We start from the raw sequence: 24,221 nt of genomic DNA, 5'->3' as shown, positions 1-24,221 counted from the left end.
GGATATAACCGGCCCTGAATAAATTTAATCTGGAAATTAGAAGATTTCTAGTCATCAGAGGAATGAGGTTCTGGAACAGCTTTCCAATATGAGTAGTAGGAGCAAACAACAACTAGTGTTAAGATACAGCTTGATACATTTTAGTATAGGGTGGAAGTTGTCTGCAGTAGTAGGGGACTAGACTCGATGACCAAAGAGATCCTATGTTCCTAACTAGGTATTGTATTCAGATGGAATGTATGCTACGTACTGTATTCAGATAATTGTAATACGTAGCTTATGAACACGGAGTGAGCTCATTTCCTCTGCACAACAAATTCTTTTAAAAATTAAAAGAAGAAAATTTTAAAAATGGTGCAGGTTGCACAATGACTTTCCAGTTTTGGTGAAAATGCGTTTCATATTAATCATGATGCCCAAGTGAATATACTTTGCTCCCAAACTGGCATCTTATGTACAGCAGGTTTATTTGGGACACAGTATGTAAGTGTAGCTGTTAAGTAAATATAAAGACAAAAGAAGTACTGCCTGCGTAATACAGTAAAACAGACTTTACAGCCAGACAATGAAGTTCTGTGACTGCAGGCTAGGAAACGGGGCCAACTCTTGGGGAGACTGATCAAGACTGAAAGGAGTAAAAAAATTAAAAAGAAACAAAGTATGAAAGGAAAGGAAATTAGCACTGCCATTCTCTCTCTCAAGTGTTGCACACCATTCTCCAAATCTTCAGAGCCCTTTTGGTAATTATGCCCCAGGCTTTTTTTTTTTATTGCTCCAGTTTACTCAATCTTTAGATTCTGTTTCACCCACCCCTCACTGACTGAGGATAGAATCTGGAAAGATGCATGTTAGGGTAAAAGATGCTGACATTACTACTGTTCTGCCTCCCTTCCAAGATGGGACTGTGTCCCTGGGACCCTAGCCATGACCATGCATGTCACATGAGCAAGTGTTGAGCTTATTTTCACACCCAAAAAGCCTCCTATTGAAGGGGTCTCTTACTACAGAAGATTTGTGGATCTCTTTGTGTGATTTTTTTTTTTGTTCATTTAAAGAAAATTTAAATAGGGAAAGACAAGTGTAAGAAAATTTGTCAGTTGCATTAGAAGCAATATTGGGCACCCCATCAAGATAGTAGCCTGAAACCTTGAGAAATACCTGTAAAGACAAAAGGGGTGTTTTTCTCTCCAAAGTGTTCTGGTTTCTCATGCATGCATACAAAAAGAAACAGAACAGCGTGTTACACAAGAGAAAAAGCTTCCTTTCCTTGGAGTTAAACAAGGTACTTTCAGAATAAAGGAGCCTGTGTTACAGCTCCATCTATTGTTGAACTAGACTGAGATGAAAATAGTAAGACCTAGTAAGGAAAGTATCACTTTTTTTTCCCCCCCTTAAAATGTTATACATAGTGATATATCTGCGATCATCAGCTTGACTTGTTCATTCCCGATACAGAACTAGATCTCTCAGTACCCACACACATGAAAGACTTAGCTGCAATGCAGTTAAGGTCATTCAAGTAAGCATCCAAAACACTACAAACAGTAAAAATAAAAGTTTTAAAATCTGAAGTTAAGCATGTTCTCTTCCACATCATAGAACAGCAGTTATACAAGAATATTTATTAACCAAAACCCAAACAGCACTCCACTCCAACATCAGTTGCTCTCTCACTCACCTGTAGAGAGATGTTTTTTTAAAGAAACATATTGTTTGTGCCCAAGGGGACAGTCAGAGGTAATCAGACTGCTTAATATCAGAGACATATAGGCCTCATTTTCAGATCAGCTGACATCAGTGCTCAGCCTATGTGCATTGCAAAGCAGATGTGAGGTATATCAGGTAAGAAGGGCAGGGTACTAACAGGTTAGAAAAACTACAAATCAAACTAAGACCAGAGGCAAGAGATGAAAAGTTCACACTAGATAGCACTGTGTTTTTCAAAGTACAAAGGAACAAGTGTCAATGTAGGAGACAGAAGGCCCTTCAGGAGGAAGCAAGATTAGTTTACCAACAGAAATACCACAGTACAATAAATAAAATTAAATATACTAATTTCATATTCACAAGTGCAGAAAGTAGACAAGTTTCAAGGCAGGGGAGATCCTGATCTTTATGCCCTTACAAGAAAAAGGGTATAACAGACCCACAGCATCGGTGATTTAGCAAGGTACAACAAAAATGCCACAACAAGTTCTCTGATAAACAGATTAGTGCCGCTGGCTCCCAAACTCTTCTTCATTTTCCCTGGTCTGACAGGAATAAGCTGAAACCATCAAATTCCAGTCCTCCTATGCCCCTGTGCTAATTAGCGTTCTGCACACTGTGAAGCTCACTGCATAACTTGCTAATCTCGTTGGTGACATTTGCTAAGTTAAAAACCTAGTTTGGACTTGCATCCTTTCTGACTGTCATTCCCTATCTACTACAGATTTACAATTGATGTACATTACAGCCACACCACTGATCTGGACACAGTCAACAAATATGCTCACCTGGGGAGTTCTGGCCATTCTCATCATGGTCATTATAGGAGGTCTAATCCTTAAAGTTTCTTTCAGACAGCGGTCCAGCATGTTCAGCTCCTTCAGCTGCAAATATAGTCAACTTTATCAGTTTCCTCATGATTTAGGAATATTTAACATTCATAAAACAGTATTTTTCCATTTGAAAAATCTGTGTGATAAGCTGCTCATATATTAAATACATAATTCCAAATATATACTTCAGTAGCTACCCTGTTTGTTTCTGCTTTATTTGATTGAATTAAAAAAATTCCACTATCCAGAAGGTGATACTAGAATACAAGCTACCACCAAAACCTGCTTTCATTCACCAAGTTCAAGGATATGAGCATCTAGCATACATGTGACAGATGCTGTAATTGTAACAGTATCTGAGTAAGAGTTTAAAACATTTTTATAAATTCATTTTCAAAAATTTAAAGATAGCCTGAAAGTTATATAAACAAACAAACCTGGTCATAATTTAGGGGCTTCAAGTCTTCTCCACAAACTGTTTTCTGTTCTGCATAGCATTGTTCCTGTATTGATTTGTCTCTAGCTAAAAAGAAGCCAAGCCAAGCACTGGTGGTAGAAGAGGTATGCTGGCCTGCTAACAACAACCCAATAAGCATTCCTGCAATCTCATCATCTGTCAGCAGACGGCCATCCCTAGATTAAGGAAATAAAAAACATGCTAGCTTTACTTGATTAGGTATCCAGATATAGTGCCATACATCATGTTAAATGTTGGACTGTAGATACTTTTAGCTTCAGTTTTTTTCCTTCCTCCAGTTAGGGAACTGCAGATGCATGGGAAAGAGGAGAGATTGCAAGGCAAGGAGCTAGAGAGAAAGTCATCACATGGCTGCCATGAGGGAGAAAAGCAACAGCTATCTGACAGCTGCCTCCAACATTTGGCTAAGCATCTACAACAAAACCTCCTAACCTTTTGATCTACACTTAAACACAGCTAGTAATGAATTTGGCAAGACCACACCTTAAGTCTGCCATTTGTGCATGGAATTTTACTGACTCAGACTCAATTCTTTTTCTTTCTACTGAGAACAGAGGTGTGAGAAAGGGTCTGTCAATATATATGTCATGGTAGAAGAAACTGCTGGAAGATTTCAAAAGAGGCTTGAGGGCAACAGAAACTAGAGGCATCCAGCAGGGGTACAGTTGAGAAATGAGGCATGCAACAGGGGTACAGCCTAACTCCTGCAGTACATAACGGAAAGGAAATTAAAAAACTAACCACCTTGATTAGGCTACAGAAATTGAGCTCAAAAGGGCTTTTGAAATATGGGACTTGAAGATAAGAAGGCTGGGACGCTTTCCAGAGATGATTAGAAGACAAAACTTTACTGGAGACACCAACTGTGGCATATCCTCTCTAGAAGAGACTCCTGATAAAATCTGCATTATGGAAACATTGAGGTGACCTCATCTAGTGGGTTTAGAGTTCCTTACCGTAAAGATCGATAAGTAGGCTGGGTAAGTGAGATGGAAAACGAGGCTGTTACGCTGACTAAGGGGTGGGGAGGGACAGGTTTTGTTTTGTACCCATGTAACATCTTTCTTCTCTATAATTGAGATAAGGAAGCCTAGCTCCCTGAGCTTTGCACAGTATTCAGGTGGGGTATTTTAGTCTGATTTTTCTTTACATTTTTAAATCAATCTTGGTTTTAAGAAATCTACTGTTTGGGTGCTTCACACAGTCTGCACCTAAACAAAATGAATTCCTTCAGCCTCTAGAGGAAGGTGGCAAAAAAGACTAAATTCCACCCATTATCCTCAAAGTGGCATGGAAAGAGGTGTTCTCTCCAAATCCTATAGAAAGCTGCATATAAGAGGAGAAAGCCAAATAACCCAAGGAAGAGACGTGAGGAGGATGGGGTGGGTGACAAGAGTCATGCAGCAATGACTTGGAAAATTTTGGTAAATGAAGTATACCCTGTTAAAATACTAAGCACTTCCCCCTTACGCTTCTAAATGGCAAACCTTCAACACTTTCACTTACTTATAGGTAACATCCAGCAATGTTTGGAGCATGTCATCTTCCCTGTCCCCAGATTGCCGGCGTTTCCGGATTACTTTATAGAAAATATTCTTTATTTCTCTATGTGCTCTGTCTCTACGTCTGTAATTCAAAGCATTTTTATTAGAGTCTTTGTATAAAAATAAACACACAAAATGCTGTAAATACTTATCAGATGTGCAGAATTTTTCTTTGCAAATAATCAGTGACAATAGAAAAGATTGTGAATAAGTATTTTAGGCATTTTATCTAAACAAAAGTTTCCACTAGTCTTTAAAAGGAATATTTCAGTGACATGTGAGTCATTTACTACCCAAATATTAACTGGGTCATAGTAATTTCAGATACCAATTTGAGGAGCAGAACAGATTAGGTATGTGATCCAATAGGTGTAATTCCATCAAGGAGTTCTGGGAATACGGAGTGGATAATGTGCATCACAGTACAATGTGCGCACCAGAAACACAAAGGAATATAAGACTGGGAAAACTGGTTCAAGCTCCACTGAGCTGATGAGATGGGCCAGAGAGAGAGAGCTGCTTTGTGTTACAACATACCCTAACACCCAGTGCAATTAAGCACAAATAGAACACTGTTGTTGCCTAAACTGGCCTATACCATAACCCTGTTCATTTAGATTAAGTATCCTATAACACCTTGCATTTGCTGAAGCAAGCATTTGGCATAAGCAGATAGGAAACGTGTCAACATCGAGATACATTCTATGGCTTAATGAAAGCTAGGGAAATACCTTCATGGACCAGTACCTGAAATGCTAGTATCCAAAACAAAGATAAGGAAGGAACAGAACAAGAAGTTTGGGAACTGGGACAAACTATTGGGTTGGATTTTAGTGACATGTAAAGAGATATGTGACTCGTAAAATCATCATATAAATACTACCCAGCTGAAATGTAGAACTCTGTGAGCACATCATCTGCAAAAGGTGAATGTAACATCACTGCATGAGACAGCTTCCCAGAGACTGGTATCATAGAGAACCTTTTCCCTGTACATTATTATTGGCTTAGAGCAATAAACCTGACAGATGTTATTTGGTTTACTGAACATATTTCATAACTAACCAAAACGTAGTCAAGGAGCTGACTATACAATTTCAACAAAAGGATGCACTGACGTCCAGGTTTCTGCCTTCCAAACGTCCTGAATGGGGAGGTTTGCCAGCAAGGCCACAGAGATAGACCGTGCCCTGGTGGAACGTGCTTTCACATTGTTGTGTGGTTACAGATCAGCTAACTGATAACATGTCCAGATACACTAGGCAATCCAGTTTGATATTCTCTGTGAAGATATGGCCTGCCCTTTAAGACCCTCTGCACAGGCCAGGAGCAGTCTAGGCAATTTTTGGAAGGATTTAGTGCTGTCCAGATAGAACAAAATGGTTCTGCGCACATGTGACAGTACCCTCCAGTTTGTACTGCTGCTAGGAAATTCTCCAGCATATGCATACTGGCCTATATTCACCTAATATGGAATATGTATTGACATTATCACTTGAACTACTAATTTGCTTGAAGTTAACCAAGCACTTAAGTGCTTTATTGAATAAGGGCCTATACAATTATACTATACAAAAAAAAAGTGTTATTTGTAGTAGCCATTTTAATTCTAAAGTTTTAATACAAATGAATTTAAGACAAGATGCAAACAAACCCATGTGCTCATGCAGAACTTGAAGGATCAGACCCAATATAATATCTTACATAAAAGTCATTTGCTTTGTAGAAAATGAACAAAGCTTCAAAAAGTGCTTTGAACTAGAACGGTATATACTTAATTACATGCATTACATTTAGGCAGCTCAATTATACTGAATTAACATGTTTAGAAACTCTCAAACCCACATTCTTAATGCTTTGACTCCAATTTAGGTACTCAGTAGTTGTGGGGATAACATTTAGTTATGCTGTAATTGTTATGTTTTTAGGCATGCTATACGTCTTATGCTTTTAGATGTCAGTTAAAAGCAACTGTCTTCCTAATTTCTAGTTGAGGTTACACCATGAAAACAGTGTTTTGATAGTCTCCCCAACAGGAAATATCCTTGCATTCCATTTTTATTTAAAATTCATCTTTAATAAAGTATGTTTTAAGTAAATAGCTGAAACAGGCACAGAAGTATCTTAAGTACATCCAGTTTAACGTGTTATTTTTGGTACCTGAAGCTAGGCAAAGGAAGCCAACCTGGCAGAAGCCAAGCTGCATGAGTAAATCCCCCATCCAGATCAGCATACAGTTGTGCCACCTTCTCATTGAGTAGGCTTCTGATCTCCTTCCCATGTAAACAATGACTTGCGGTCAAAATAATGAGCTCTGAAAGAGCTTCAAACAAATCTGAATAAAGGGAGGAAAAGGAAAATCAGTCAGCACGCATTTTGGGGAAATGGTGACAAGATTAACAGGCCACTACTTTCACTTCTGCCAAAAAAAGGTATTAACAGAATACACACAGAGAATTTTAAATAATTTTTTCCTCTGTGTTTCTGAAAGTGTTCTTCCACAAATGGATCCCTGTTTTGGGACAGTGGGAAGGGGATACTGGAAAGGCTGGTTGGGAGAGAAGATAGAAAACATTGTAAAGAACTAAAGGGGAATTCAGTAGCTGAGGCAGCTATAAGCCCCTGCTTGTGCAAGCGAGATGTGCCCAAACTGGCACTTGATTATTATTTACCCCTACAAAATCCAGAAGTAATTGCCATGATGGTTGAACTCGTGCCCCAACACCACACAGTTGATTTGAAGCACTTTTGTGGGAACATAAGGTGCATTTCAACCAACTGAAGGAAAAATATTTTTAAGTATTTCCAAGATAATTTTTTTCAACTGGAGATGAGGGCTATGTTGTGCTATGATCCCTGCTCACAGCTCTAAAAGAAGGGTGTATCACTTGTACAAGAAGACTGATGAGATCTGGTTTCAGAGAGAAAATACCAAGAAGCCAGTCTTGGAACAATAATCCTCAGACCTGAAGGTTGGACTCAAAGCTTACTCTGCACAGTGCCTTACCTACAGTAGACAGGAAGGAGTAAGCTGCTTGAGGATGTCCAAGCTGCTCTGTTACAATGGGAGAAAGAATTCTATGGCTGTCACGTTATGTGACAAAACATGCTGGGAAAGAGGAAGGAGTCTGGAGTCTTTAAAATACAGAGTCCTCACTTACTAGTGAGCTGTAGGGAAGACAGCACTGAGGAAGGAAGTGGCAGCTGGTTCACTGAGAATGACCCCAAGAGACTGAATTTATGGGCAGTTCAGGTTAAGGAGCTACAGAGGCTCCTTTATTACTACTTTTCATTTTGGGGTACTGGTCTCTATGTTAGTCATTGTTGTGTCTTAAAACTAGCTTGATTAAGAACCTCTTTATCTGTTCCTTAATCCACCACAAAAGTGGTGGATTGGACCATACTGACTATCCATCCATCCTTGACAATCCATCACCGAGGAAGAGAGACTTCCTGGGGTCTTAGATGACCATAACAAATTCATCAAAGGACGCAAAAGGAAGGCATTATTAACTTCATCAGTGATATGAGTGCTTTTACTGAGCTACTCCAATATACAAGCAAGGAAAGGTGGGCTATGTTTGAGGAAAGCTGTTTTATTTGGAAAGGATCCAAAAAAGTGTTGTCAACAGTTATCAGGAAAAGAATTTGCTTCTGTACAATTCTAATCTTCCACTGATAATCTTAAAGCCTATGCAAACAAACATTCCCTGAAAAGAGTAACATCAGGTTTGGGGGGAGTTGGACAAAGACTGCTCATGTCAGAAAAGAGGTGAGTGGCAATAAAAAAATATTCTACTGATAAATCTGACATAGCTTTAAAGACTGCTCTAGAAACACAAGTAATTCAGTCATAACCATCTTCTATTCTGTGGGCCCAACTGTGCAGTTCTTACTCATTAACATGCTACTCCTGGGGGAATTCTCCACCAAAAAATTAAAAATTCTGCATATATTAGTTGTCAAAACAACACAACATAATCATGCCAATTTTGATTATTTTAGTAATTTATTTCAAAATACCTATCAGCAAGTATGTCTGTAACAATACAGACAACAAAAGAGATTCCTCTAGGAGTGGAGAGTTAAAGAAACCCTTATGACAATTCAGTTCCTGTTTCTCTGTTATGCCTTTGTTGGGTGCCTCAGTCTGGGTGTGTCACATGTGCCAGCTGGCACATCTTGGGGAAAAGTCTGCCCTTCCAGTCTTTTAGTAGATTCTTGTTTGTTCTCCCTGCCCCCATGGGGTTACCATATAGAAGTTCCCAAACAGAGGACACTACTGGGGGAAGGAAAGCTGGGGGAGGTATCTAGGGGTGCTGGAGCGGTGTGTGTGTACTGGGAGGGGGTATTTGGGGGTGCTGGAGGGAGTTCTGTGGGGCCTACCCCAGCCCCCATCACAGGGCCTGACACACACACGCCCTCCCCCACCAGAGCCCAGCTATGGGGTGCCAACCCCCCCTCCCCGGCCCAGACACCCAGACCCCCTCCACTCCCAGAGCCCAGGGAGAGAAACAACCTGATGCTGGGTCCTGAGATTGTGTTGAGTTTCCTGCACACCACCTCCTTCCTTCCAGTAGGGTGACCAGATGTCCTGATTTTATAGGGACAGTCCTGATTTTTGGGCCGCTCTTTTATATAGGCTCCTATTACCCCCCACCCTAGTCCCAAATTTTTCACATTTGCAGTCTGGTCACCCTACCTTTAGGGCATATTGGGAATTGTAGCTGCCAGGAAGCCTCCAGCTCCCCCACCCCCAGCAGTGTCCTATATTTGCGAGCTGGGGAATCAGACTCTGCAGGCTCCAACTGCCCCTAGTGGCAGCCAGAAGCTCTGCAACACCAATTCTGCCAGAACAAATAACATTCTGCACAGAACATTAATTCTGCATTGCATAGTGGCACAGAATTCCCCCAAGAGTAACACGCTCATGATGAAGCAGCCCTATTCAAATCAATGAAATTTGGGAATAAATGCTCACCAATAAAATGGACAGGTGGAGTCTATTTTTTCTGATTAATTTTTTTAATCTAATTTGGTTTAAGACAGACTGTTTTAGTTAAGGAAGTACAAATGGTTTGTTTCTTTAAAGAGGATGTGAGTCATTGATCTTGATTCTGGAACAAAGGAATAACATTTAGAAATGCTGAACTACTGGTTTAACAGTGAAGCTATTAGGCACAAGTGGCCTAACCCCTGCCAAACTATCCTAATTCAGCCTGAACTACAAAGCCAAGAGCAAATTAGCTATTTACACCTACTACTAAGTTTGAGAATGGCTTCATCCTCCCCTGAGCTTTAAGTAGGCAAAGGCATTCCATGCTTTGTACCTGGTTCTTCTGAGCATGGAATGTCTGATAGAGTTTGACCTGTTTTTCCTATTAAAAATGTTCAAGTAGATTAAAATACTGTCAGATGAAGCTAGTTTTGTCTACTTCATGCACTCCCTTCAGTGTAACTTTTCAAAACACAAAGCATCTGATCTTGCTTACTTCTTTCTCCACTGTCTCCCCAGGATTTGAAGTACTCCTTTGTTTCTTTTTCAATTACTGGTACGTGTTGTTTAAACTGAGCTATATTCAGCCCAGTTTTTAGCATTTTCTTTTGTTCCAAAAACACCTGCAAGGGTTAAGATATTAGAGGTACGTCATTACAGTTTAGTCATTAATAGCGTATTGCAAGTGGTACTAAAACAGAAAAGGCAGAAATAGAAAAAGAAAGAAGTTACTGTGGACAGGTAGAACCTTCTAGAAGCTAAAGTAAAATGAAATCAAGATTAGGATTCCACAATGACACACACCTTAAAAAATTCCAGAACAAAATTTAAAAACAAAACCTAAGCTATAAACCTGAAATTCCATTTGAGTTTAGTTGCTTTGGTTTTCAAGCAAGAATGCTTGCTTAACTACATCCAAACCACAACAACAATACTGTGATGGAGTTGCAAATCTCTTACAGTGTCAAAGCAGAACTCATTTACCATATTCTATATTAAAGTTTGGCACTACATTTGGCTAACATTTTCAGAGTTAAATAGAGTTCCTAAGTCACTCAAATAGCTAAACAGCACCTGCAGATCCTATTGGACTTCAGTGGGAGCTGCAGATGCTTGGGCACCTTTTGAAAATTAGGCCACTTATTTAGTGCCTAAGTTTAGACACCCAAATCTGAAAATGTTAACTAAGTGTTGCAACACTGAGCCAGAAAGGGTTAAGCAACCAGCAGGCTAAATGACCTGAATTCAAACTTTAAAGACATATTACAAAAGTATATAAATGGTAATTAAGGCCATTCCTTATAACCAAGCCATGGCAGGTAGACTAGAGCTTTGAAATGGAAACATGTATTGTTACAGAATTAGAGGTAAATACTAATTGTATGTGCTTATTTCTATCTTGTTAGATGTTAATCATGTAAACAGATGGTTCCTGTCCATTACTATACTCTATCGATTCAGAGATCAAAAGGGAATATTAACCTTTAGATGAAACTTGAGTGTAATAATATCATCTATATTGCTCTTTGAAGTTTGTAAAAAACTGTTTATGAACTGCTTAATGGATAATACCTTATGCTGATGAATCCAACTGGTTATTTGAGTACACATAGGAAATGGGAGCTTTTATTTCAAAACCACGATTCTTCACCAAAGGAATACCTGCTGTCACAAGGCTATTGATAACCTGCCAGAGATCTATAAAAGACCTCAGATCTGCTTAAGCTTGGTCAGGGGAAGCTTGAGTCGTAAGACTGAGGTCTCCAGCTCCAGTCTGGATTACCCTGCTAATTCTCATGGAAGAATCTGAACAAAAATCTATATATGGGCTGCCTATTTGGACTATAACCTAATTAACCGATCCTGGAAAGAACTTTTTGCAATTCAGCAGCTCACCATCTCTACTATGAAACTGACCTAAGAACTGGATTCATAACTGAATAATGATCTTTTAATCAATACACTCTTTTTTAATAAATCTTAGTTTAGTTAATAAGAATTGTCTGTAAGCGTGTACGTGGGTAAGATCTGAAATATTAATTGACCTGGTGGGTAATGTGTACAATCTCTTGGGATTGGTAGAACTTTATATATGATGAACAAGATTTTCAGTATCCTCATCATATCTAACTTGGCTGTCTGAGTGAGAGCCCAAGGCTGGATTGCTTTAAGGAAACTATGTTTTTGGTTTCTGGGCAACCAGTGAGGTATTGTAGAAGCCGTTTTGTTGCTGGCTTGGTGAATCTAAGTATAACCAGCACTTTTGAGTCTGCCCTATTCTTTGCAGTTTGCCCTGACTGGGCAATCTCAGTGTGCCCCGCCACCCACCACCACCAAAAACAGTCACTAGTGTACTCTATGTATTCAATTATAGTTAAATTACCATTTTTGTAGCATCATGTAGTTTTCAAAGCAAAAACATAACTAGCCCAATAAGTACAGTAATTACAAATATGAACTAGTTCATTAGCGAATGGAATCTCTCACTGGATAGGGCATTCCAAGAATGTTACTATATAGCAGTTAATTCACATATTGGAGTCAAATTCCATGGTTTGATTGCAGAAAAGGACAGAAGATCACTTGATATTGTATTAGGCTTACATATTCAGCCAAGTTACCCACTAACTGGGTACATAAAGAGCAGTCTTAACATGCTGTATTGTTTGCCAGTAACATTATCCATTTCCAAGAACCGCAGCAGTGCTTCAGGTAGTGCATTTCCTTTGAAAGCAAGAAACAGATAGGATATCTTGAGGCCACTAGGGAAAGGTAGGGAGCTGTATGCCAGCAATTACTATGCAATAGTACCAGCCATGCTGGTCCCAGGATATTAGTGAGATAAAGCTGGTGAGGTAGTATATTGTTGCTGAAAAAGATATGCTTTCAAGTTTACACAGGATCTGAAAAAAGAGCTCTGTGTAATCTTGAAAGCTTGTCTCATTCATCAATAGAGGTTAGTCCAATAAAACATATTACCTCACCCACCTTGTATATATCATTTTAGATGACTGTCATATTATAAAGATCATGGTTAACAGACAAAGACTGAACTCATGCTGTTTGTCAAAAACAAAAATACAAAAACAAAAACCCAGAAGCAGCAGCCCAAATATATCCACTAATTTCCACCATCAAGCCTCAGTCCTGTTCCAAGTGGCCTACGATGGGTGAAAGTTAGGATTACAGAAAATGAAAATTCTCCTTGTAGCCCCATGAGCAGCTCTGCGACCCAGAAGTGCACCAGACAGTTTCTATCCCTCTTGTGCTAGAGCTATTCAGCAGCTCCCCCACTGCCTGGGAGCCCCAGGGAGAGCAGGAAGGGAGCTCAAATGGGTGCGTTAGCCTAGCAGAGTGCCTAGTAAAGGATGGCCGCCCACACAATCCAGGGCAGGGCAGAGGGGACCTCCCCAATTCTCTGCACCAACCCAGATTAAAGCAGCATAGGCACAAGTTGCCTGAGGACACTCCAATCTGACAGAGGACCACAAGAGATTATATGCCACCTGGGAATAGCTAGAGCACAACATACTTCACTCATTCTCCCTTCTCCCTCTGGAGACATAGGAGCTAGTAGAACAGGGAAGATTTTCTGCCCCAAAATATTGGGCCCCTTGACCTTGTTCAGGGTGAAGAGGTTGGACACCACTGATCTAGATACTTACATGGTTTTCAGTGTAGTAGGTGCACCTCACCAAAAAAAAAAAAAATCTCCCTCCTTCACCTGCAGTGGCATTAAAAAGTAGCAAGCTCCGTCCGCTCTAAATTTTCATGTAGCATATGAGGAAGCTTAATCAAAGAAATGGGTTTGGCATTTAGTTCTGAAAGCACAAAATCAATAGTCATTCTTGTATTTTGTGAGTTTAAGTTCCAAAGTCTGAGTCTAGCTCTTGTGACAGTTCTATCCATGTTAACAAGTATCCCACTGACCAAGTTTCACGTCAGGTACTGGTGTAAGCACTGGTGTAAGGTAGCCATTGCTGAAGGTTATGGTTGGAGTGAGAAGCAACCCCTCAAGAAGAAGGGCCTATCTTGAAAAGAGATCTTTAATGGGTTCTATTTCGAAAGCAGAGTAGTGGAATTATTTCCAAGCAGATGGGCTGCTGTATTCTATACCAGCTGAAGCTTTCTTATCCTGTTCTGCTTCAGGCTCTTACTGCTACTCCATGTTTTGGGAATGAAGCCAGATAGAGGAAGAAATTTTTTTTTTATTATTAAAAGAATTCAAAACTGACCTAATTTGGAAATTCATGCTATTGAACTTTTAGCTAAATTATAAATGCTGGGGAGGTTTTTAACTCACATCACTGTCATTACTAGTGGGGAATTTTATTTTAATTTTACAAAATTACTGTACATAAAGAACAAAATACTGAAAACTGAAATCCTGGTTGGTCGTTGAACTACTGATAGAACTGAGTTCCTGCCAACATAAACTTCTACTAGGTTTTCAAAAGCAAGTCTAGATTCTTCTTTCGTGAGCAGAAACTGGCAAATGTGTGGAATTGCATTCTAGGATACACTTAAATCCGGTTCTTACTGCTTTCAGAACATGCACATTGTCATTAAATTGTAATTAAAGCTTTTTAATTTTTCCACACTCAAAAGCTTCAGCAATTGAACATTACCACCTACAAAGAAATTCAAGTTTACTTTCATATTTGGAGCAACTCCTCTGCAAACCTCTTTACGTCAATATTTGTTAGTCATTAAGTCAATATTCTGTCTATACTTGTTTCAGATTTTAATTACCTTCTATCTATCCAGTCAACTTATTGTCTCTTCCCAGAGAGCCTCGTAGGTACCAAAAAAAACAAAAAAAAAAGCCCATGCAAACACTCACTTATCTTTCCCAGCCACCAAGCTTATGGGTTTTTAAAAGTGCATCTTAGAATGGGGATAGCATTGGACAGCTTGGTTGAAGAGTGGAGTTTAGCATTTAGCCCTGAATAGTGAGATCAGCGAACACTTATTTCTCCTGGCAGCAAGTTCCATGTTCTTGGTCCATTCTGAAATGAACTTGTGGGCAATCTGCAGAAGTATTCCACCTTGCTACTTTCAGTATGGCAAATATACAGCCACCTACTGGTTTAATTAAAATTATTTGAGCCAGTCAGCCTTAGTTTAGCTGGCTCTTCAAGAATGAAAGGATTCTGAAGGCCTCATGGTTCTAACTTTCTCTTTTCTTCCATAGCAGTTTATGTATGCCACCACTATCCCTCTCTGTAGAATGGGAATATGCTTCTGAAGCATGCAGCCATCCCTAGCACATTAAATAACTATCATCCTCAAACTCTCAGCTTTCACTTTGTACAGTCCTCCATCCTCCCACAGTCAGGGAGGAAGGTCTGCTGCCTCTCTCTCCAGTCTCAGCCTCTGCAAGAATACAAGGCAAAGAGGGTAGAGGTAACAGAAGGGTTATGCTGCTGTCTGCTGCACTGAGAAAACTCAATACCACCTGCTGGTGAGGACAGAAGTGCAAAGTTCTGCAAAGAAAACCACTAAGCACTTAGATCTGGTGCTAGAGAGAGGGACTATGGAAGTGGCTTGGGGAGGTGGTACCGCCTCACATTTGTATGGACAAATAGGCCTGGTAGGGGGGAAAAAAAAAACTCACTCAAGCTCCCACGGAAAGGAGTGAGCCTATAGGTGCTCTTAGGCTAAAAGTAAATGGTCAGTGAGGTGCTGCAGCACTCAGGAAGTATACACTCAAAGGAGGAAGGAAAACAAAGAAGGCTAAATTGCTAGTTTTCTACTATGGTGGAAGGAGAAGGTCTAACCCACAAGTATTGTCCAAACCAATAGATGGCCATATAAAAAACAATACCAGAGTCTAAATGTGTTCAGCCTTTGGTCGCTCTATGCCTAACAATCAAAATGAGCAACTGTGTTGGCAAACCATGCTACCAGAATTTCACAGATATTGTCAATCCCCATCATATAGTCCAAACAGCCCATGGCAACCTTGTCAGAATTTGATCTGCACCCTAGATGTTTAACTGACTTTGTACTCTAAATACATACCGGGTTAGGTACATCATAAGCAACTCCCTTGCCAAAGACTGGTGTGGTCAGTCGAGAGTATACATCCTCTGCATTCAGGTCTTCATTTTTACTGTTGAATATTAGAGCAGCAGCATCGCTACCCAGTAGGTAGGTAAATGTCTTGCCCACCATAGTGAAGCTAAACACAGGCCCATACTGAGAGGGGAAAAGGACAAGTTAGTTTAAAATAATGAGACTCTGGAAAGTTATAAAAAAATGTTATCCTTATGTAGAACCTTTCAGATTTTAATTGCTTCAAATCTATATGCTCACAATACTACTGAAGTGCAGCCACCTCTGGGCTGCTGTCCTCCTTTCCAATCGAACTAGACAACTGATGCATAGCCTGCACTGCACACTGGGGAAGAATGGAAGGTAAGAGGGGAGAAGTTTGACCAAAGTTAATAAGCACAAGCCCCTACTCTTACAAGAAGTGACTAAAAATCACGTCATGGGACATAAATACCTGAAATCAAACTTATATTGGGAAAAATTAGATTTATTTGAGGTAACAGCCAAGATTATAAATAAAGGATGTGTGTTCTTCCTGTTTACTTGGTTGCATTTTGTGTCTAATGAGTCAGTCAGTTTCCATTTTCATTTGTGTGGAGGTTTTCACACAACAGGGGGAAGACCTTCTTTAAAACAGGAGTGTGTGAAACCACAGAAATAGTAAGGGGACATGGACGTAGAGAGGTAAAGACTTCCATGGCAGAGAGCCTGAAACCTTTGAGAACCCTCAGGATTTCCAGGCTCCTTGCTTCGGAAATCAGAAGCTAAGCCTCTGCTAGAATCTGGGCTTCCAGGCTCCCTGCCATGGAGACTAAGTCCTGAAAGCCTAAGCTACAGTTGGATCTCCCAGGGCTTTCAGGCTCCCAGCCCCAGGACATATAGCCTGGAAATCATGGTATAGCAAGCTAGATTATTTGTTGAAATTTCAAACCCAAATCACTTTCATGAGATTTTATGGGTTTAATAAACCTGTACTTTTCAATAAAACACAACCAACTCTACTTTTGACCAAAATCCCCAAGAAGCAAAGTGCATATTATTCAGTTTGTCCATTTCACAAGCATCAAATCAACAGTACCACAAGTCGAGCTTGTGGTTCCAGAAAGTCTAACCATTAAGCCTTCTTCTGACATAATTCAGACACTATGAGTTCAGGATCGGTATCATTTCATTTTTTTCCCTGGGCTACTAAATCTTGGTGCAGTTGAACACCCAATTATTCATAGTTTACAATAGACACTCAAATTCTTCAACTAGTCAGGGTAGGGGCCCAGTCATACGCTGACCTTTTAAGACCCAAGATTATCGGCAAGGAAGAGACTGAGAAAGAGAACCTGCGTAGTATCAACAAACGGTAAGGTAAGTAATTCAAATAGCTCATTGGATAACTAGTGAATCAACTGGCAGGTGTCCCTCAACTATATGTACACTTATTTGAAACCAGGTCACATCCACAGTTGAAATTCAGGGATGTGACTGTTTCAGTCATAGCCTGGGAACATGTGGAATTCCATTGGCAAGCTAACGACAGAAAGGTAAGGGACATGTCATTTGATTAGTAAAAATCTACAGAATCACAATTTCAATGGTGTCATCCTCTGGGGCTTGGGAGGGACAGGGGCCGGGGGGGGGGGGGGGGGGCGCGGGACGACTCACTGCCCCTTGCCTCTGCAGTTTCCAGTCCTCCGGTTGGTGGAAAAGTTGATAATACAGTGTCGTTGGAAATTGGAGAAATTATACCCAGCTCAACCCATGAACACGACGGTACCAAACATGACAAACCTAGAACAATTATGTAGATACATATTCGTCAAAATGTTTAAAAATCAACATTACGACACTTGGCAGAGCTACACTGGTGGATGTTTTCCAAAAAACAGACAGATAAAAATTGCCACTAATAATGGGTGCATTTATACATGTGTGACAGAACATACTTTTGTGTCTGCTATTGTAATAATCTTTGTACAAAGTATGTCTTGTGAGGTGTCATTTGAAAACTTATAATTTGCTGGTCATTATTATCCCGGTAAAATATGTATGGTAACATTGTATGTAAAGTTATAAGATTCCGTTACATGGTGTTATTAATATGTGATCCAAGTCTGGGGAGTGGCCAAAGCAGATCTTCACAGACAAATAGCAAGCTGATGCCTTAGCCTTAGGTGTAAACAAGGTCAAGGAGCCATTACCTGCTAAGCAGCTATTCTTTGGCAGGAAAGAGGGCGTGAGTGAAAAAAAATCTATATCTTAGCAAAGAAACAGCATAGAGTTCCCATTCACACAAATGGCCTGTCACCATGCTCCTAGCTGGAAATGCTTCTTAAAGCAGGGAGAGGACTAGAAAGAGGAAGGGAAGACACCCTCTCTGCCAATCATATTCATGGCCTCTAAAGGACAAAGGAAGTAGGATAGGCCTGGAGGAGGAGTTCTGACTTAAGAGTTTGGTCAGTAATTTTCTGAAGAATGTAGTGAGAAAACTTGCTTTGAATCTAATGTAGCTTGTTAAGTATTAGTAAACATTTTATCTTTATTTTTCTTGTAATCATTGCTGACTTCATAGAATATCAGGGTTGGAAGGGACCTTAGGAGGTCATCTAGTCCAACCCCCTGCTCAAAGCAGGACTAATCCCGAACTAAATCATCCCAGCAAGGGCTTTGTCGAGCCTAACCTTAAAAACCTCTAAGGAAGGAAAGGAGGAGTACTTGTGGCACCTTAGAAACTAACCAATTTATTTGAGCATAAGCTTTTGTGAGCTACAACTCACTTCATCGGACGCATGCAGTGGAAAATACAGTAGGGGGATTTTATATACACAGAGAACATGAAACAATGGGTGTTACCTGATCACTCATGTTACAGTGTGTATGGTAAGGTGAGCTATTACCAGCAGGAGAGCCGGGGAGGGGTGGGGTGGGGGGGGAGAACCACTTTTGTAGTGATAATCAAGGTGGGCCATTTCCAGTAGTTGACAAGAACGTCTGAGGAACAGTAGGGGGGAAAAACATGGGGAAATAGTTTTACTTTGTGCAATGACACATCCACTCCCAGTCTTTACTCAAGCCTAATTTAATAGTGTCCAGTTTGCAAATTAATTCCAATTCAGCAGTCTCTCATTGGAGTCTGTTTTTGAAGTTTTTTGCTGTAATATTGCCACTTTTAGGTCTGTAATCAAGTGACCAAAGAGATTGAAGTGTTCTCCGACTGATTTTTGAATGTTATAATTCTTGACGTCTGATTTGTGTCCATTTATTCTTTTACATAGAGACTGTCCAAACTGGACAATGTACATGGCAGAGGGGCATTGCTGGCACATGATGGCATATATCACATTGCTAGATGTGCAGTGTGGCTGATGTGATTAGGCCCTACGATGGTGTCCCCTGAATAGATATGTGGACACAGTTGGCAACAGGCTTTGTTGCAAGGATAGGTTCCTGAGTTAGTGTTTTTGTTGTGTGGTTGCTGGTGAGTATTTGCTTCAGGTTGGGGGGCTGTCTGTAAGTGAGGACTGGTCTGTCTCCCAAGATCTGTGAGAGTGATAGGTTGTCCTTCAGGATATGTTGTAGATCCCTGATGATGCGCTGGAGAGGTTTTAGTTGGGGACTGAAGGTGATGGCAGGTGGGTACTGTAGTTGTAAGAACGCTTGTAGAGATCTTGTAGGTATTTGTCTCTGTCTGAGGGGTTGGAGCAAATGCAGTTGTATCGTAGAGCTTGGCTGTAGACAATGGATCGTGTGGTGTGGTCTGGATGAAAGCTGGAGCCATGTAGGGAAGTATATCGGTCAGTAGGTTTCTGGTATAGGGCGGTGTTTATGTGACCATCACTTATTAGCACTGTAATGTCCAGGAAGTGGATCTCTTGTTTGGACTGGTCCAGGCTGAGGTTGATGGTGGGATGGAAATTGCTGAAATCATGGTGGAATTCCTCAAGGGCTTCTTTTCCATGGGTCCAGATGATGAAGAAATCATCAATGTAGCACAAGTAGAATAGGGGCATTAGGGGACAAGAGCTATGGAAGCATTGTTCTAAGTCAGCCATAAAAATGTTGGCATACTGTGGGGCCATGCGGGTACCCATAGCAGTGCCGCTGATTTGAAGGTATATATTGTCCCCAAATGTGAAATAGTTGTGGGTGAGGACAAAGTCCAGCCACCAGGTTTGCCATGACATTATCGGGGATACTGTTCCTGACAGCTTGTAGTCCCTCTTTGTGTAGAATGTTGGTGTATAGGGCTTCTACATCCATAGTGGCCAGGATGGTGTTTTCAGGAAGATCACCGATGGATGTAGAAGCCCTCAGGAAGTCAGTGGTGTCTCAAAGATAGCTAGGAGTGCTAGTAGTGTAGGGCCTGAGGAGGGAGTCTACATAGCCAGACAATCCTGCTGTCAAGGTGCCAATGCTGGAGATGATGGGGTGTCCAGGATTTCCAGGTTTATGGATCTTGAGTAGAAGATCTTGAGTAGAACCCTGCTCGGGGTTCTAGGGGTGTGTCTGTACAGATTTGCTCTTGTGCTTTTTCAGGGAGTTTCTTGAGCAGATGGTGTAGTTTCTTTTGGTAACCCTCAGTGGGATCAGAGGGTATTCCACAACCTCCCTAGTGCTTCACCACCCCCCAGTGAAAAAGTTTTTCCTAATATCCAAACTAAACCTCCCCCACTGCAACTTGAGACCATTACTCTTTGTTCTGTCTGACCTATGTCTCATTACTTGTATTCACTTAAAATCTCTTCCTTTGTAGTTAATAAACTTCTGCATATTTTCAAAATAAAAATATAGTCATGCCAGTTTCAATTATTTTGGTAATTTATTTCAAAATACCTGTCAGCAAGTATGTCTGTAACAGAGAGAAAAAATATTCTGCCAGGAATAGAGAGTTAAAGAAACCCCTATGACAACCTAGTTCCTGTTTCTCTGTTATGCATTTATTGAACGCCTCAGTCTGGGTGCGTCATGCATACCAGCTGGGCCCATCTTGAAAGGAAACTTTTTTGGCCTGCTCCCCTAAGGCTACCATATAGAGCTTCCCAAACAGAGGACACTGTCAGGAGAAGGAGGAGCTGGAGGGGGGGCCCATGTCTGGCTCCTCCTAAGAGCCCAGCTGCAGGGCCAGACACCCGCACCCCCTCCCACCCACAGTCCAGCCGTGGGGCCAGATACCCACACTCCCCTCTTCCGAGAGCCCAGCTGTAGGATGCCCCCCAGCCCAGACACCCACACTCCCTGTTCCCCAGAGCCCAGCCCAGCCATCTACATCCCCTCTTCCCCCAGAGCCCAGCCACAGAGCCAGACACCTGCACTCTCATCTCCCCCAGAGCTCAGGAATACAGAGGGAAAAACCACCTGATGCTGGCTTCCAGGCTTGTATGGAGTTTCCTGAATGCTGGAAACTGCAGCTGCCTGGAACCCTTCAGCCCCCCTCCCCCTGGCAATGTCCTCTATTTGCAAGCCGAGGAGCCAGGCTCTCTGGGCTCCAGGGGTCCCTAGTGGCAGCCAGCAGCTCTGCAGCACCAATTCTGCAGGGGGGGAAATGAAATTCTGCACAGAAAATGAATTCTGTGCAAATTCTGCATTGCACAGTGATGCAGAATTCCCCCAGGAGTATTGTTTGTGAGCAACCCAGGCAGGGAAGCTACAGCAGCAGAGCATTGTAAAGATCACCCCACACTAGAGGAAGGGGTGATGCAACTACCCATAATCATAGGATATCAGGGTTGGAAAGGACCCCAGGAGGTCATCTAGTCCAACCCCTGCTCAAGGCAGGACCAATCCCCAATTTTTGTCCCAGATCCCTAAATGGCCCCCTCAAGGATTGAACTCTCAACCCTGGGTTTAGCAGGCCAATGTTCAAACCACTGATTTATCCCTCCTCCCATTAGACTGGACTGTACCCTGGTAGTCAAAACCTGTTATTAACAAGGGCAAATTATAAAGTACTGGGATGGGATGATTAGGCAAATCCAAAACTACACTTCCCTATTGGGCATCTATGGTCTTGGAGGATGAACTGAACACACCAGTTTTGTGCAATATACCATGCACTCCTGAATCCATCATTCAGCTAATGAAATGTTTGTGTGAAAAGACCAAATGCCTACCCCTTGCAAATGTTTGACCAGTAGCCTGTCTTGTACATAGATGTGCAAGTGCGGTGTGGATAAGGATCAATGTGACAACATGTCTAGCAGTGATGCCCTACCTGGTGACAACACTGATGATGACTTTGATGAATATGTTTTCAGTTCTACATATCAAGGCCAACTTACCTAGAATTACCAAAGATCAATGTCTTTTTATGTAAGCAATGCGTCCCTATGTCAAAGTATAATTCAAAATGTTAATTTTTAAATATTTTTTCTCAACTACATATCTACATAATTGTTCTAAGTTTATTATGTTTGGTACCATTGTGGAAGAAAAGGCTTTTGAATGAGATCCAGCTTGACCCAGTTCCAAAGACACTGCATTAACAAACTTTCCACCGACCACACGACTTGAAGCTGGGAGCCACGGGGGGGGCAGCGAGTCCTACCTGCCATGCCAGAAAGGATGGTATCACTGAAATTATGATTCTGTAGATATTTATTAATCATATTATATCTCCTTCACCTTTCTATCATTAACTTGCCCACAGAATGAGGTATTACTACATTATGTGCCCACACTATCAAGGTTGTATGGTATATTGAACTCTGGCAGACAAAGTGTAAACATGTCATTCCAAGGAGATTCAAAGTTATCCAAATTCTAAATAGTTTCTGGGAATACAGAAGGTAGCAGAACAAATAAGAATATCCTAGGTACATTTAACCACTCATTAAGCAAGACTCACCTTTTCATAGGCATTTTCTAAAAATTCAATAGGACTTTTTCCAAATGCTAGTGCATGTCCAAGAAAAGGGATATTAGACGAAATATAAGGTGGGTGTTTCTGCAAGAGAATATTCATTTAACATTTAGATCAATCCTTCTCTAAATCAAGTACTGCACTAAGACTGCTGACTTATTTCATGGTTCATTATGTGAATAATAGGATTCAACAACTCACATTGGCCAAGAACGTAAATGGATAAATAGTCATGACATTACTCACGTTATGGCACCTACAGCTTTGGATAAGAGACTGTTATCAACCAAAGATCTAAAGATTGGAAAGATTCAAAAATACTTCTGGAGACTGGTTAATGAGACTAGAATAGAAAGATACAGTAAATGGAAAGATATGAAGCCTGCTGGATAACAGATAAGGCTGCAATGAAGTGTCATTCAATAAAAACAAAATAGCTCTGAAATAAACTTCCAAACTGGCCTCAGTTTTATGCTCACAGGTTGCAGGGACATGTATGTAAATGCATTTTAAAAGCTTGTTCCAAAAAGTCAGTCCTATTTGGAGTCAAAGGAACCTTTCTTCTGCATAACAGCTAAGGCAGTGCCCCATCCAATTGCACTGCTCCAGAAGGTGTTCAGCTTGATAAGAATTGGCATGAAAAAAAGCCAAATACAGGTTTCAGAGTAACAGCCGTGTTAGTCTGTATTCGCAAAAAGAAAAGGAGTACTTGTGGCACCCGATGAAGCAAGCTGTAGCTCACGAAAGCTTATGCTCAAATATATTGGTTAGTCTCTAAGGTGCCACAAGTACTCCTTTTCTTAAAGCCAAATACAGTATGCCACAAATCCTCACCCCTACAGTCAGACTCCGCCAGCTCTTCCGTGGGGGCAGCTCTCTGCCCAGCAGAGGGACACGTAGCCTGGTTTCTCCAGCCAGAAGGAATCAAGTGCATCCTTGCGACCCGAGGCTTTGGGCTCCAAGTCGGACGCGGGCACCCCAGGTCTAAGTAGGGCGGAGGCTGCTAAATGAGGTCAGCAGGCTCTTCTCAGACAGCCCCCTTAACGCTGCGGGTCTCGCTGAGCAGCCCCCTCCGAGTAAGGCAACACGGGCGTCCTCTTCCTCAGCCCCCCGATGCCCAGCTTGCTGCTGAGTAACCCCCCTCGCCACCCCGGCTCTGGGGCAGCGGCCCCTCCCCCAGCCGAGGTCCCCCCTCCCCACACACTCACGCACGCACACCCCACCGCTCCTCCCGGCCCCGCCATCTCAGCCCGCACCCTGAAGGTCCCTCTCCTCCGCCCCGCGACCTACCCCTTCACCGGGCCACGGCTGGCGCCGGGAACCCAGTCGCAGCAGGTAGCCCAGGCTCAGCACACAGGCGGAGGCAACCAGCACCAGGGAGAAGGAGCTGCCCGTGGCCACCCGCTCCAGCACGAACCCGCCGACCTCCAGCAGGCTCAGCATCCCGCCTCAGCTGCTGGGTGAGCGGTCACAGGTAACAGGCGCGCCAGCCGCTCTACCGCAGCGGCCCCAGCGCCGCGCCGCGCCGCGCCTCTCCCGCCCTCTCCCCGCCCCGCCTCCTAACCCGGGAGGGGCAGCTAACCCCACCCCCAAGCGCTGGGCTGATCTCTGCCTATGTGACGACCACAGTGTTCCGAACCAATCGGCGTCCGAGCACCACAGGGCGGCCGCGCGGGAGGGGTGGTGAGAAGGGGGTTCGACAGGGCGTAGCAGCCAATCGGCAGCCGCCGGCTGCGTCGCCAGCCGGGTCCAGCGG

At 42.0% G+C, this 24,221-nt stretch overlaps 1 protein-coding gene across 1 annotated transcript in view; it reads right to left on the bottom strand.

Moving 5' to 3' along the window:
• The window catches only part of CYP51A1 (cytochrome P450 family 51 subfamily A member 1), a 37,052-nt gene extending 13,036 nt beyond the window's left edge, over window positions 1–24,016 (bottom strand). Inside the window, exons 1-8 of the mRNA XM_073334003.1 lie at window positions 23,756–24,016; window positions 22,451–22,549; window positions 15,583–15,759; window positions 10,055–10,181; window positions 6,723–6,897; window positions 4,525–4,644; window positions 2,978–3,173; window positions 2,496–2,591 (exon numbers count right to left, since the gene is read on the bottom strand). Of these exons, the coding sequence (XP_073190104.1) occupies window positions 2,496–2,591; window positions 2,978–3,173; window positions 4,525–4,644; window positions 6,723–6,897; window positions 10,055–10,181; window positions 15,583–15,759; window positions 22,451–22,549; window positions 23,756–23,908 (1,143 nt within the window). The 5' untranslated portion in view covers window positions 23,909–24,016. The remainder of the gene's footprint in view (window positions 1–2,495; window positions 2,592–2,977; window positions 3,174–4,524; window positions 4,645–6,722; window positions 6,898–10,054; window positions 10,182–15,582; window positions 15,760–22,450; window positions 22,550–23,755) is intronic.
• Between the last annotated feature and the right edge of the window lie 205 nt (window positions 24,017–24,221).

This window comes from Lepidochelys kempii, chromosome 2 (assembly GCF_965140265.1).
Source record: "Lepidochelys kempii isolate rLepKem1 chromosome 2, rLepKem1.hap2, whole genome shotgun sequence".
NCBI lineage: Eukaryota > Metazoa > Chordata > Testudines > Cheloniidae > Lepidochelys > Lepidochelys kempii.
This window is presented reverse-complemented; position numbering and strand designations above follow the sequence as displayed.